The sequence below is a fragment of the Antrostomus carolinensis genome, unplaced genomic scaffold, assembly GCF_000700745.2.
Source record: "Antrostomus carolinensis isolate BGI_N321 unplaced genomic scaffold, ASM70074v2 scaffold20720, whole genome shotgun sequence".
NCBI lineage: Eukaryota > Metazoa > Chordata > Aves > Caprimulgiformes > Caprimulgidae > Antrostomus > Antrostomus carolinensis.
Genome location: NW_010286768.1, coordinates 15,746 through 31,392, shown reverse-complemented (window position 1 = coordinate 31,392; position 15,647 = coordinate 15,746). Strand labels below are relative to the sequence as shown.

The following is a 15,647-nucleotide window of genomic DNA, read 5'->3' as shown; positions in this document are numbered from 1 at the left end:
TCTCACACTGCATTATGGGTTCATTCATGGTTGTGACCTGAAGTCTTGTGCACAGACCACTGGGTAAAATTTCATTCACAGCAGATCTGTGGAGCTCTCTAATTGTGAGGAATTACTACCAAATAATCCTGCACTCCCAGTGGGGAAAGTGGTAATTAAGCAGCAGATTGTGAAATCCATTTTGGAATGATTTTATGAAATGCAATTAGACCTGGCAGTCAGGCGTTACCATGGTAGTTTTGTGCTGCTATGTCATAGACTTTTGCTTGAAGGAAGTCTAGGGTTTCTTTCCATAGTTTATGTAAACACTGCATATGGAGTTTACACAAATAAGTGTTTCTGGGGACCCTCAGCTGTTTTATGATCGCACCCATTAATTATGGGTATTTATTGCAGGAGATTATTGTGCCAATTAATAGAAGTTAGCCACCTAGTGGAAATACCATATCCTACTCCTGTAACACTAGTCTTTGAATTGTTGTGATGATGAGCACTAGTGAAGAGTACAATTAAAATTGGTTATGAGGAACAGAGTGTTTGTTACCTCATATTCTTGTGTATGTGTGTCCCGAGGTGTTGACATTTCTTGCAGATTGTATTTACTTATTTTACAGCAAAGAAGGTAGTTTGTTCTCCTGCTCCTTTTCATAACTCAAATTTTCCTCTTTCTTCACACTCCACTTCTCCAGCAGATAGTTGTTACAAATACTGGTTTATGCTGCTGTTGTCTAGATTTGTTGTGTTGTTTTGCCCAAGCACTTAAGACATTTTTCATCTTGCAAAGGAAAGTTTTTGTTAGTTTAAACTTGCAGTGGCTGAAACCACTGTATCTCCCTCTCACTATAATATCTCCTCTCCAATACCTTCTTACTCCGTTCCTCCCCACCTGAAGGGTGTTATCTGTGAGATTGTGTTCCTTCTGTCCAAGAAAATAGTTGAGAAAGTAAAATCTTCGGCAACTGTAAAATGCGTTAAGTGTGTAAATTCATTTAATGCCTTCATTTTTTGACTGTTTAGACTTAGCTAATTGCCATGGAAAGTAGAGAGTACTGTTTTGGCTGTGACTCCATGTTTGTCCAGTATGCTGGACACTATAAAAAGCATCAAAATTTGAAATCACCTTAGTAAAACCAGAACTTACCACTTCCTTTGGAGGAATAATGAAACTGCTAAGTCAGTTATATTCTCTTAGGCTTCGTAACTCTTCAGTTCTGGCTGAATGCGGACCCCATTTCTCCAGTATGATTTGAAGGATGGATCATGTGTCTTTTCAGACTCTTCTGTGGTCCTGGTGATTAATGTGTTCTCTGAAGAATTTTAATTCTGTCAGGGAGATGGAGGTCAGGGGACCTTTGTCTTCTGCTTTCTGCACTGGCAATCCCAGACTATTATTCAGAAAGTCAGTAGTGCTCCCGTAGGGCAGCTGCATTACCAGCCACGTAAAATCTGAGACCCATGATCACTCCGGCACTTTCCTCCCTGGAGGGTGATCTGGGTTCTGCGTGCTGAATCGGCAGCCCTCACATAGTGTGCTGCCCTCAGTCCAAGGTCTGGGAGACAGCTCACAGTGTTGTTTGCTGGTTACTAATGGCTTCCCAGTGGTGGAGTCATCTTAAGCAGGTTCCCAACCATCAGTGGCACTTAGGTGTTCTGAGAATACCTTTCTTCTGAGTATCAAGGAAATAATCTTGCTGAGACTGGGGAGTGCAGTTTGTCTCTTTTTAGGTATCTTAAACTTAGAGGTATGTCTGGCAGTCGTTCTGATAGTTGGTGGCCAGTTTACCTTTTCTGCCTCTGTTTCTGTGTGTGTGTTCTCATCTCTGTAATCCCTTGTTTTTCATCTGCAGACTCCATGATGAACCAAACTGGGAAATCAGCCTTTTCCTTCCTTCTGTCATTCCTCTTGTAGTTTAGTTTGATTTGGTATAAATTTGATGGGAAGTCATGCAGATTCTTGTTCAGTTGTTATGAGGGGAATTGCTAAGGCAGAGGGAAACCAAATAATTAGGCTACTGCTGCTATTAAAAATGTTTTATTCAGATTAAGTTTGAAACAGCCTCCCTTCATTGAACCTTTTTGCCTTCAGGCTCGCTCTGCTAAGGCTACTGTGGCATTTTTGAGGGGGGCGTGCAAACTTTCTGTTTACACCTGCAGAGGTTGTAGTTTAAGTTCTGTTTACATTTCTGTCTGACCTTTTTGTTCCTGAAGAACTACAGTGTTTGACAACAATGATACTAATTTTGGTTTAAAATCTATAAAGAAAGAATAGGCATGAGGAAGAAGGATGGTATATGAGGTCAACTGTTTTATCCTCATCTGTGTTTTCTTTCCTTGATCTGCTGTATAATATTTGTTATTATCTAGATACTTTTACAGACTAACTTGTTTGTGTTTGGCAAAGAAAAATTTTTGTGTGTCCTTGATAGTCGTAGTTTGAAAAGTTGAGTGTCGTTTGAGTGACTGCTTTCCAAGCCTTCTATGTGTAATAGGCTGATCATAAGGTCAACTCCAGTATGTGTCTTTTTACAAGTAGGCACACTGTCAGTATGATCAGTGTCCATGGAGGAAGGAAAGTTGAATCAAACAGTGCTTGCACAAGTTGCCTTTTGAAACTAGCTAAAAATAGATGGCAACTCATTGTTGGATTACAGAATTACAGATTACTGTATTTTTGTGGTTTTCATACCCTTACAATGTATTTCCATAGGTCTTTGAAGTTGGTAAACTAAGTTAGATAAAAGGTCTTTTAAAGCTCTAGTTAAGTGTGTGACATAGATGACTGAATAATTTGGAAATGGTAAAAAAGCAGGAGATAATCTTACCACTTGCTCACAAAGAAAACGTTGCTTGGACAGCTATATTATTGCATTCTGGTTTTTTGTTTAGTTTTTCGTGTGCGTGTTTGTCACTCACACTGGAAAATGGTTATTTGATGTATTTGTTGCTTTGTAGTTTAAGGACTAAAGTCTCCTGCATTTTTCCAAAAGTCAGTCCACAGTAACACATTATTTTGTGATAAGTTAATGTTGGGACTTGAAACTGACTTTTTAAAAAAAGTATTATTAAAAATAACACTACAGCCCTTCTCAAAGAAAATAGAATTACGTGGTTCCAGTAGCTCATACACTGGAGACGGGGGTTAGGGCCACTGTCCGAAATACTTGAGAGTTCCAAGGCAACTGAATTTATGGGTATTTTACCCCAAGTAAGTCTGTACTGATCAGATGACAGCTGTACTGGGTCCAGAGCTTATTCCAGAGATAAAGATGATCAGGGTTGGCTGAGAGGAGGAAACTAATGACCCTGAGTTGAAAACTGGGCTTCCTAGCAGTCTGCATGTAGGTGCATCTGCCTCTTGTGTGTTCTTACATTGTTTTTTCTGTTTGTAGTTTCTTTCTGGTACCATAACCATTCTGCTCTAGTAGAGCATTAATGTTAGTTTAGTTTACTTTTTAAACTACATTATTTTTGCCTCACAAATCACAGTACCTTCTGTACTATTCTAATACTCATTTTACATAATAGGAAATTTGCTAAATATGCAAACATGCTTCAGGCTAAAGATTGAAAAAAGGTGTCATACAAAAAATATGGTAATAATGATCGTGAAGATTTTTTTCCTTTCACAAACGCATCTGATAGTTGTTTATAACAATTGACAAGCTTTATTTATAGCAACTAGATAGAGGCACAGAACAACAGGGCCTTTCTCAAATACAGAACAATAGGTGTGAATGGCTGGAAGGAAAGCCTAAGGAAACAGTCACACAGTCGGGATGATAGCCAGTAGTTTCAGGATGAGGAGAGCTTGATGGCTGTTGGTATTTTTGCAGGCTTTGTGACACAGCTTTTGTGGAGAGACATGAACTGTAATGGGGTAGTGCTAATAATGTTTTTAGGAAGGTTTCCTTCCATGCCTAAAGAATAGCAAAGGGGAGAGGAGTACAGTAAAGTAGGTTTTGGGTTTTTTTTAATCATCTCTCCTCCAGCTCACACTGAAGATATTTGGATGAAAACAGATGAGCTAAGTGTGACCAGAAGGAGTGAGAACTCAGCTGCAAAAAGCCTTGAGCAGCAAATCTTCACCACGTTATAAAAGATCAAACTAATGCTGTAACTCCATAGTCAGCAGAGCTACTGCAGTAGCTTTCCTGTTCTGACCTCTGCAGAGAGGTATTTTTCTGTCCAGGCTTTGCTCCCAGACATTATGCTGCCCCATCCCTTGTCATAGCTTGCATTTAATACCCTGAATCAACTAAAATAACTTTTAAACAAAAAAACAAAAAACCCAAACAGTAGAAAAGCACATATGGTTGGGTTTTTTTTTTTTTTTTTCCTCTGTTTTGGTTTTAATTGTATTAATACATTGCCATTAAAATAGCAGACAGGTGACCTGCTACAGAGTAAGCAGTAAGAGTGTGTGGCTGGGGGGGAAGTCGGAGCTTTTGTTGTTCCGCCTCTCCAGGACATGCATTGCTCTGTACCAGTTTGAGACTTTGTGTAACCCTGTTTAACTGGGGACTGTTGCTGAGGTGGTTGTCTTCTGCTCATCTGTCTCTCCTCTCTTCATCCTTGCATTGGACCTAGTAGCCCTTCGGTCGTTTGGTTGCAGAGTAAGAAGGGGAGTAATCTGATGAAAACTGATAAAGTGAGAAAGGGAAGGATTAGTTTTCTAACATCTGAGTTGACACATCTGGGTTTCAGAGGAGCAGGACTGTGGTTTCTCCAGGTTAGTTGTCAACGGCAGTTGTGGCAGTATGCTCCTGTGATAAAGAATAGGGCATGCAGTCAAATTGAGCCCTAAATGGAAGCTACCAAGGGGGAAGGATGGTGTCAGAACATAATGGTAAAATACTTCCTATCTTACGGGATCACAGAATCATGGAATGTTAGGGATTGGAAGGGACCGCGAAAGATCATCTAGTCCAATCCCCCTGCCGGAGCAGGAACCTAAATGAGATCACACAGGAAGGCGTCCAGGCAGGTTTTGAATGTCTCCAGAGAAGGAGACTCCACAACCTCCCTGGGCAGCCTGTTCCAGTGCTCTGTCACCCTCACTGTAAAGAAGTTTCTTCTGAAGAAAGAAGAAATGTTTGTTCTTGTATTTCTGCTAGATTGTGATAGTAAAGAAAGAGAAATGGCATTGAGACGTGACTAATAGCCTGAGGATGGCTCTAAATTGGAAGGAAAATGAAAGATACTAGCAAAAAATTAAAATTAAAAATGCTCATTAGTTTGCAAATATGTATAGTAGCCATTAGGGTTTGTTGTCTTTAGTGCCTGAGAAGGAAAGAAACCCAAAAAGGAGACTGTGAGGACCTCTGTAGCAAAGTTGAACTAGTTGGGTATCTGCAAGGAGATGGCCTGCTGGAGGGACCGATTTCTCAGTCTACATGGAAGTTTTAGTTATTCAGTGAATTTGGATTAATACATTAGGAGGTATGTCTCTGTGTGTCTAAACATTTCTTCACCTCCACACCCCCGTATCAGGTGGTGTGAAAAGAACCAAGCTCTAGTAGTCATAACAAGCATGAAGAAACTTAGGAAATTCAGGCTGTTCAGGCAATTAAAACAAAAGAACACAGAATCCTTCTGTAGCCTTGTCACCCTTTTCAGGCATTGTCTCCTGTTATTAAAAGTTCGGGGGAAAAATCGCACAGGGCTTTACTGAACTGAGATGGAAGTTAAAATTGGAGTTCCAGTTATCAAATTCGTAATCGCTCGAATTTAACAAGGAGACAGAAGGTGACAGAAAGGAGTAACTTTGTGAATGACAGAGCTAGAGCATCCAGCCAGTTCCTTATCCACCGAGTGGGCCATCCATCAAACCCGCAAGTTTCCAATTTAGAGACAAGATGTCATGTGGGACGGTGTCAAACGCCTTGCACAAGTCCAGGTAGATGACATCAGTTACTTTAGCCTTATCTACCAGTGTTGTAACCCCATCATAAAAGGCCACCAGGTTTGTCAGGCATGACTTGCCCTTGGTGAAGCCATGTTGGTTGTCATCAGTCACCTTCTCATTCTCCATGTGCCTTAGCATAGTTTCTAGGAGTATCTGCTCCATGATCTTGCCTGGCACTGAGGTGAGACTGACCGGCCTGTAGTTCCCCGGGTCTTCCTTGTTTCCCTTTTTCCAGTCTGCAGGAACTTCACCAGACTGCCATGACTTCTCAAATATGATGGATAGTGGCTTTGCAACTTCATCTGCCAGTTCCCTCAGGACCTGCAGATGCATCCCATCAGGTCCCATGGACTTGTGCACCTTCAGGTTCCTTAGGTGCTCCCAAACCTGGTCTTCTCCTACAGTGGGTGGCTTTGCATTCTCCTGGACCCTTCCTCTGCTTTTTAGGACTTGGCACGATCTCTTGCCAGTGAAGTCTGAGGCAAAAAAGTCATGGAGCACCTCAGCCTTCTCAATGTCCTGGGTGACCAGATCTCCTGTTGCTTTCTGGAGAGGGCCCAAGCAAGAGACCTTAACTTCCAAGTGAGAAATTGTAGATGATTCTTAAATTGATGTATTGTAAGTGTGTGTGTCTCAGTATTATCTTTTGGAATTGGGTGAAAGAAATGTTAACTTAATTTAAATACTTAATGTATTGGGCCTAAACAGTAGTGCTTTGGGAAGAAATAGCTCTCTGTTTATTCCTGGGCTCCATTGGTTTGGCTTGTTGTCTAGAGTTACTGACTTTATTTTTTTAAACTAGCATAGACAGAGTTCTTCAAGGTTAATTCTATTATGAATTATTACTGAAAGATTAAGGGAGCTTTCTGGTTTGACCTTTCAGGACTTTATAAAAGCACAAAACTTGAAAAAGTATAATGCTAAAATGAGTACAGGTGTGCAGCATTTCCAGGCAGATCAGAGAGTGCAGAATCTAATTACTGGGAGTTGCCTGCCTTCAGGGTGATCGTGTTCACTCCTGAAACATGTAGGGAAGACTTGGAGAAGTCAGCAGAGCCATAATTGATAATGAGTAGCTTTGGGGATAAATTTTGGAGTGTGAGAGATGTGCAGCTCTAATTAATGGGGTTCAGTGTGTTTTAACTCAGTACCTGCAACTCTCACAAACCACCACCTCCCCCAGGAATTTCTAGCAGTAATGTAGAGGTGGAAGAGTACAACACTGAGTGGAAGTGTAGAAGGTATTTGTGTAAGAGGAGAGGGGAAGGGACAGGTGGTGAATGGTTTAAATGTATAAATAGGTTTTGGTGGCAGACTTATTGATCTGGATCATATAATAGAAAGAATCATAGAAGGGTTTGGGTTGGAAGGGACCTTCTAAAGGTCATCTAATCCAAACCCCCTGCAATGAGCTGGGACATCTTCAACTACATGAGGTTGCTCAGAGCACTGTCCAGCCTGACCTTCAATGTTTCCAGGGATGGGGCTTCTACCACCTCTCTGGGCAACCTGTTCCAGTGTTTCACCACCCTCAGTGTAAAAAATAGCTTCCTTATATCTAGTCTAAATCTACTCTTTTTTACTTTAGAGCCATTACCCCTTGCCCTATGGCTACAGGCCGTGCTAAAAAGTCTTATCTGCATCTTTCTTATAGGCCCCCTTTAAGTACTGAAAGGCTGCAATAAGGTCTCCATGGAGCCTTCTCTTCTCCAACTCTCTCAGTCTTTCTTCATAGGAGAGGTGTTCCATCCCTCTGATCATTTTTGTGATCCTCTTCTGGACTTACTTCAGCAGCTCCATGTCTTTCTTGTGCTGAGGACTCCAGAACTGGACACAGTACTCCAGGTGGGGTCTCACCAGAGCAGAGTGGAGGGGCAGAATCACCTGCCTTGACCTGTTGGCCACACTTCTTTTGATACAGCCCAGGATACAGTTGGCTTTCTGGGCTGTGAGCACTCATTGCCAACTCACGTCCAGCTTTTCAGCCACCAGTACCCCCAAGTCCTTCTCGGCAGGGCTGCTCTCAATGCCTTCATCCCCTGGTCTGTATTGATACCAGGGTTTGCCCTGACCCAGGTGCAGGACCTTGCACTTGGCCTTGTTGAACCTCATGCAGTTCACATGAGCCCACTTCTCAAGCTTGTCGAGGTCCCTCTGGATGACATCCCATCCCTCAGTCATGTCAATCGCGCCACTCAGCTTGGTGTCATTTGCACATTTGCTGAGGGTGCACTCGATCCCACTGTCTGTGTCACTGATGAAGACAGTAAACAGTACTGGTCCCAATATGGACCCCTGAGGGACACCACATGTCACTGATCTCCATCCAGATAAGGCATGTGATTTTGTTACGGCTTTTATGTGTCCTCCTCCTTGGATGGTGTTTCCATTAGCAGAAGCAGACTATTGATAACTTCTGTGGAGGTGTTTAATCATTGCACAGCGGGTAAGAATTAAGTATGGTGGTATGAATTTCAGCTTAGCACTTCCTGGTTTTTAGAGGGCCAGTAACATGTAAACTGAATTTTGTGAGGACAAAAAGAGCAGTAACAGTGCTGGGAAACTTAGTTCCTTTAACAAAGTCATTGTCTACCATTCGTCTGCCTCTGTAATGTCTTTTCTTCAGTTGGCTGGGTGTTTTTGGAATTTTTTTTCTTTTGATTTTTTTATAAAAGAAGACTTATAGTGGGCTGTACGACTTTGTAGATTGTAGCGTGAGATGGTGTTCAGTGGTTGTGCAGATAAGGATGTACACTCTCCAGTAAGAAATATAAACGCAGTCGTCAATATATGTACCTCCCTACGTCCACTGATGAGAGAACTGAGGCACCACAGGTAGAATAAGAAGGGACCTTAAGCAGACTGTTTATCTAGGAGTCGAGTTCATGTCTCTTCAGCAGCAGCTCAGTGAGGTGGGTCTTTGATTTTCTTTTTTCTGTCAGGCTGTACAGTGTTTTTTAAAGTGTTTGAAGGAGTAGTGGATACTCTGTTGGTGCCATGTCTGTAAAGAGACAATGTCAGTAAGGGAAATAAGGCATGGGTTGATGAGTAAATTACACAACACTTAAAACAACTTTATTTTTTAACTGTGATTCTGTGATACAAAAGCATGAGCTTTCCAGTGCTTCCAGTTCCTTCTTACTTTCCTTAAACATCCCATTAAATCATTAACTATCAAAGTCTTCAATGCATAAAATTCCCTGATTTCTTCTCCTGGAGTACAATGATCAGTATAAACATGTTTGTTCTATTGTGGACCAAGCTCTTCCCCCTTCCTTCCACTCTCCAACACAGACCTCTGACAATGTCTTCACACCCCATCCTCAGCTTTCATTTGCTTCTGTTTCTGCTCTTTAATCCAGCCTGCCTCTACCTTACATAAAGATGATGTGTTCCTTACTTCTGTGTTACCTGATTGTTTAGAGACTTTTTTGCATTATTTTTTTTTCGGGGGGTGAGGAAGAGGGGGCAGAGTGAAGAGAAGAGGAGCAAATATTATCTCAAATGGAAAGAAAGAAGTTAATTTCTACAGAGAGGACACCACAGCATTCTGGCATCTACCAAAGGGAGCATTTAGAAAGGGCAGTTGTCCCACTTGCAACTGCCTGATCTCATACTCAGTCTTTGTTCTTCACATTCACGTTTATTTGTAAAACAACTTTTGGACCCTTTGGATTGCTTTCCAGATTTTAACAGGTAGCCTGTTGTTCACATTTTGAGTCTAGAAAATTCTAGGGTGACTTTTATTAACTATCTGTCTGATAATGCCATTGGTTACTTCTTGCTGTTACATGCTATGAAACATGTATTTCCTACGTATGTTGATTAAAATCAGTCTCACTAACTGATATGTATGGTGTTCTGATAGGCTACAAGAGTACATGGTAAAGCTCAAACTGCAGTTCAAGATGTGTACTTAGTTATAATTTAAAAGTAATCCAATTTTGATATTTGTTAATTTGCAAACTGTTTGATTGACAAGAAGAGTTTTGAGTGGAAAATACATATATGTGTGTGTTTGTTTATTTAGGCTTTGCTCACTGCAGTAACATCTCAACACATAGAAATCCACGAAGGAACAGTGCTACAGGCTGTAAGAACATGTTACAATATCTATCTAGCAAGCAAAAATCTCATAAATCAAACTACAGCCAAGGCTACTCTAACACAAATGCTGAATGTCATTTTTGCACGTATGGAAAATCAAGCAGTGAGTATCTCGGTGTCATTATATAGAAAATAGCTCTGAAAAGCAAACCAGCTTGAGGGATTTGTTTTGTCATTATTAGTAAAGCTTTTTGGCTTTCTGAACTTATGTACTTTTTTGGGGAAAAAAAAAGAATCTGTTATCTTACTTTGTTCTTTTTTTGTTTTGCACTCTGAAATGTGTTGTTGGGGGTGGTGTATAGGATTTAAACTTCTCGTAGTGGTCTTCTGTGTTTAATGGATGAATTCAACTTCAGTTTCTAATGTCAGGCTGTCCAGGGATGCCACACTACCTGCATAAGAGTGTATATGGAATACATTAGTGTTAGTTAAATGACTCAGTGTTATTGTGATGGGAAACACCAAAGAAGTAATCCATGATCAAAACAAACCCCAAAAAAACACCTTTACAGTCATGTAATTAGTTTTTAACATTTTAATATTTAGTAGTCACTAACAGATACCTACATGTCACTGAAATTGTTTTTATGAGTTGTCAGAAGGTCCAGTGTCCTGTCACTCTCACAGTGAAAAAGTTTTTCCTTTTGTTTACATGGAACCTCCTATGCTCCAGCTTGCACCCATTGCCCCTTGTCCTACCGTTGAGCATCACTGAGAAGAGCCTGGCTCCATCCTCCTGACATTCACCCTTTACATATTTACAAACATTAATGAGGTCTCCCTTCAGTCTCCTCCAGGCTAAAGAGCCCCAGCTCCCTCAGCCTTTCCTCATAAGGGAGATGCTCCACTCCCTTAATCATCTTGGTGGCTCTGTGCTGGACTCTCTCAAGCAGTTCCCTGTCCTTCCTGAACTGTGGGGCCCAGAACTGGACACAATATTCCAGATGTGGTCTCACCTTAGTTTTTTGGTTTTTTCTTTCCCCTGGATGTTTAGTCAGTTTACTATTACTTTTTTTTTTTTTTTAGTCTTTCCCTTAATACCACATGCTTGTAGGATAACAAAAGACTCTTAAGGTCTCCTATGTATTTCTTTTTGTGAGAGCTTTCAAAAAGGAAAAAAATCTGCCTTGATGTTTCTCCGTGCAGTCCTCGTATATTGTCACATATCCTGGCTGAACTTCTTTACAGGGCAGGTAGACAACTCTTGGTCCTATATACTATGTGTAGTTTAGTCTTCCCTCTTCCACAGTGAAAACATGATATAAGTGTAATGTGCACAGCGAGGAAGCAGCCCTCTTGTAAAGGTTTATCCTGTGACATTAAAATTATTTATAATAATACAAAGGATGTATTTTCTTAAACTGTTACAGCTTTATGAAGACAGTGTGTAAGCAGAGACAATAGAAATTTCATGTTCATAAAAAAAAATGTATACAATATGCATACAGTTCATAATTTTGTTTTAATAATGAAATTATTGTGTGATTGCAATGTTTTTGTAGCTTCAGGAAGCCAAGCAGATGGAAAAGGAAAGACACAGACAGCAACACCATCTACAGCAGTCCCCAGTCAGCCACCATGAGCCTGAGTCACCTCAATTGAGACATATTCCAACGCAGATTGATCAGCTGTCCAAAGAACAAGAGAGAGAGCTTGACCACAGCACAAATTATGTGGACAAGAATCTTCAAGAAGATATAGAGGCAGAAAATGGATCTGATATTTCTAGTGCTGAAAATGAACAGACAGAAGCTGACCAAGCCACAGCAGCAGAAAGTAATCAGTGTGTATTTCTGTTTCATGGAGGGAGGGAAAAGGTCTGTAAAAAGAAAGGCTTGAGAATTGTCTTTTTTTCCCCTCTCCCAAATCTGGTGCCAGGCATATATTTTCAAAGTTGACTAATGCAAAAGGCCTGTTGTCCTTGTTACCACTGTTAAACTTTATCACAAGTATCCTTTGGTCCTACACTCTGTGGTAGGCGTTGTGGCAAAGATTAGTTTTTGCACCTATGTAATATTGTAAAAGTTTTTGAGAATAACATCTCAAAGCCAGTAAGTTTTCAGTGTTTAATGTGTGTGAAAATACAAAATTGATGTATTTTGTTGGCATAGACCTGTGGATTAATTACCATTTAGGAGTTAAAGACTGGAATGCTTATATTCTGCAAATACTCTTTTCAAAGCATCCAAACACAGCTTTTTAAATATAGATTGTCCGATTAATAGATTTGTAATTGAATTTTTAAATATTAAATGCAAGTAAATATCTCCTTAATTTCCTAGTTTCTCATTAGTATTTGCTTGTGTTTGTTTTTCTTTTTAAAGATCTTTCTAAAGCTGATGGAGAAACATATGATGGTGAAAGCAATGAGTGTGAAGAGAAGGCGCAAGAAATTGTAGAAAATATTGTGCAGGAAATGGTGAACATAGTAGTTGGAGGTATAATATTAATATCTGTCTAGTCAGTAGTGACTGCAGTCTGAATCTTGACATGAAGAATTATTTTAGCGCTTCTGAACATTTAAATAAAATGTAATTATTTAAATAACACAGTTTCAGTTGTCTGACCCGAACTGCATTATTTAACAGTAAAATGGACAAAATTTCATACAATAATTTACACTTTCTGTGTTGGAGACTAATGTTCTTTTTAAAAAACGAGTTCTTATTCATTTTATTTTTCGGTTTTGTTTCCATGTAAACTTCACAAATGGGCCTGTCTCTGTAGCAGCAGTGTAAGCACTACATTTTTCAGTTTGGAAATTGTATAGCAAAGCAGTGACTTTCCACCCCCCATACTTCCTGGAAACTTGGTAGAGTGGTGAACCTGTCAATGTAAAGTTATAAGTAATTTTGAATTGTAATTTTCCTTAGTGAGAAGTAAGAGTATTTGGGGTTTTTTTGGTTTGGGTTTTTTTTTTAGTTATATAGTGTCAAGTAAATTCTGCCTTAAGCAACATCATGCTCGTTATGGTGCTCTGTTTCTGATTGTTTTAGTATTTAAATGTTAGATTTAAAAGCTCTTTAATTTGCATTCTCATGTAACATTTGTTTATAAATTTTACATCTTTTCTGATAGATGTGGAAGGGACTGCTGAAAGTGCAGGTGGTGATGGCACAATTGTAACATTAGAGGATGGCAGTGACAGTGAGAACATTCAGGCAAATGGAATTCCAGGGACTCCAATTTCTGTTGCTTATACACCATCTTTACCTGATGACAGATTATCTGTCTCTTCCAACGATACTCAGGTACTGGCAGTTACAAATTAGGAAATACTGAAAAAAGTAATATATTTTAAGTGTTGCCCAACGCTTGTGCAGAGAGTGTTTAATATAGTTCCATAAAATAAGTTACTCAGATGAATTTCAAGTATTAAGTAATGTTCTAAGCAATAATCTATTTTAATGCACTTTTAAAATTAATTTTTTGTAAGTAAATTTTGCATGTGATGCCTTTTTTATCGTAGCATATTTTTAGCTGTCCCATAGAGTACACTGTTCCAAGATTAGAGGATTCAGTTCCCTGTTTTTTGAAGTACTCCTGAGAGGCTACAAAGCTAGCATTCAGTATACATAGTGAAGAATACAGCCAATTACAGATATACTTGTATAATTTCATTGTGCTCTTTTCAAATGATAAATAGAAATATCAAGCCTGTAGCATGACCTTGCTGCAGTTATTTCAGATAAAAAGTTTCACCTCTGAGAGGATTTGATTTTGATTGACAAAAAAGATGTGAAAATACACTCCTCTGTTGTATCAGATACCAGAATGTACGCACTGTCAGCTGACAGAGGCTATCTGCTGTTAAAGTCTACTGACTAATTAGGTTTGGGAGTAGTAGATTTTAAGCTTATAAAGCTACAGTCATGTATGCTATATGAATAGAAGATTAAACATGTTGCTTATATAAGGAACAATACAGAATTGCAATAATTTAGTAACAGGGGTTATTATTGTAACAGAAATTTTACCAAATGTATCTTACTACAGATATGTAACCACTCATTCTATTAAAATGCTAAGTTGGGTTTTTTTTAATTAGTTATCTACTGAAAATGTCTGAAGGCAATTTACTCCAAGCTACCTTATTTAAACTTGACCTACCTAATTTCATTACAGTCTTTAATTAATTATGACTTTTTATTGAGATGGCAATTTTTGATAATGAGTTTCTTCATTTTAACTGGACTGCAGAATATTTTGTTTTGGTTTAGTTTAGTCTTGAGACCATAAAGCTATAGTGAATTGGTTATATTTGTATAATATGTTAACTTCTTGTTGCTAGGAGGTGGGTTACACACCCTGCTAATGCAAAATGGAATACTGAAATATGTTAACTTCTTTAGGAATCTGGAAATTCTTCAGGACCTACTCCTGGTGCTAAGTTTTCCCACATTTTACAAAAGGATGCCTTCCTTGTATTCAGGTCACTGTGTAAACTCTCTATGAAGCCCCTGTCAGATGGACCACCAGATCCAAAGTAAGTAGAATTAAGGGTCTTCATATTGAATCTCCTCTGTTTGAAAATAGAATTTATTTGAAAATTATTTTGATATTTTCAAGAGTCCTCACTAAAATAATGGTATAGTAAAAAAAACCCTAGAAACTTTGAAAAGGTGCTTTTATGTTTTAATGCATCTTTTGTATTTTAAATGAAAGCAACTGCTGCTACCCATCTACCTGTTTAGAAGTTTCTTAACAATGCCTTTGCTTCCTGTAAGTACATCGTATTCTTCCTAGTTGCTCTTTGTAGTGCTTTTCAGAAGGGTTTGTAAAGATGATGGTCTTTAAGGTCCCTTCCAACCCAAGCCATTCTATGATTCTGTAAGTGCCATGAAATTCCTGTGGTTCTGGTCAGTTCTCCGAGTCTGATACTGTCCATTTATTAAAGGTGTTAATGGATTAACCCTCTCTGGAAGAGCAGCAATAGCTGTTGAGGCACTTGGAACATCTCATCTGAATCCATGGAGTCGTTGACATTTGTATTAGAACTGATTAAGCTCTTCATGTAGAACAAATAGGAGGAAACAGCATTAGGGCAATAAGAATTAGGAGCAAAGACATGCAAAGGTGTCCTGTGTTTGGAGAAATGCTTAGATTTTCTTGATGGTTCTGAGGCATTGATGGCTTTTTGAACGATTATGAACATACTGTAATTGGAAGAGGAGGCATAGGGCATCTACAGCATTTTTAAAAACTCTTACCTGCCTCTTTAAAGATCGTCTTCCCAGTGAAATTAACTATGAAGTCTTTAATGAAAACATTTTTAAATTTTAGGTAACTGAACATGGAGCTTTAGCTTACAGTCACAAGACTGGGAGTTGAAATCAAGGTTGTGCTTCCTGGGAACCTGCTTCAATTCTTTATCTCCTTTTTCCCTGGAATAAAATAAGATAGGAGAGTAATGTCTTGAAGGTTCATTTGCTAGATTTTAGTCCTTAAACTTGTTTTAAGTTAAGTGGGCTTTACACATCATACTGGATTGGTAAAGCCAGGAAGTCAGGACTTCAGTTACAAACTGATGCTTGCTGGAAGTAGAGAATATTTAATATTTTATTTATGATTTAAATTCTCTTCATATTTAAATTATTATATTTCATAGCAAAGTGTGGTCTAGTCACGTGCTGCC

The 15,647-nt window shown here is 39.1% G+C and overlaps 1 protein-coding gene across 1 annotated transcript in view; it reads left to right on the top strand.

The window, feature by feature from the left end:
• LOC104532169 (brefeldin A-inhibited guanine nucleotide-exchange protein 1-like) overlaps positions 1–15,647 on the top strand; it is a gene marked incomplete at both ends in the record, with an annotated part of 34,152 nt that overhangs the window by 5,771 nt on the left and 12,734 nt on the right. The window contains 5 exons of the mRNA XM_010177301.1: positions 9,936–10,115; positions 11,515–11,788; positions 12,337–12,450; positions 13,091–13,263; positions 14,365–14,498. Coding sequence (XP_010175603.1) covers positions 9,936–10,115; positions 11,515–11,788; positions 12,337–12,450; positions 13,091–13,263; positions 14,365–14,498 — 875 coding nt within the window. The remainder of the gene's footprint in view (positions 1–9,935; positions 10,116–11,514; positions 11,789–12,336; positions 12,451–13,090; positions 13,264–14,364; positions 14,499–15,647) is intronic.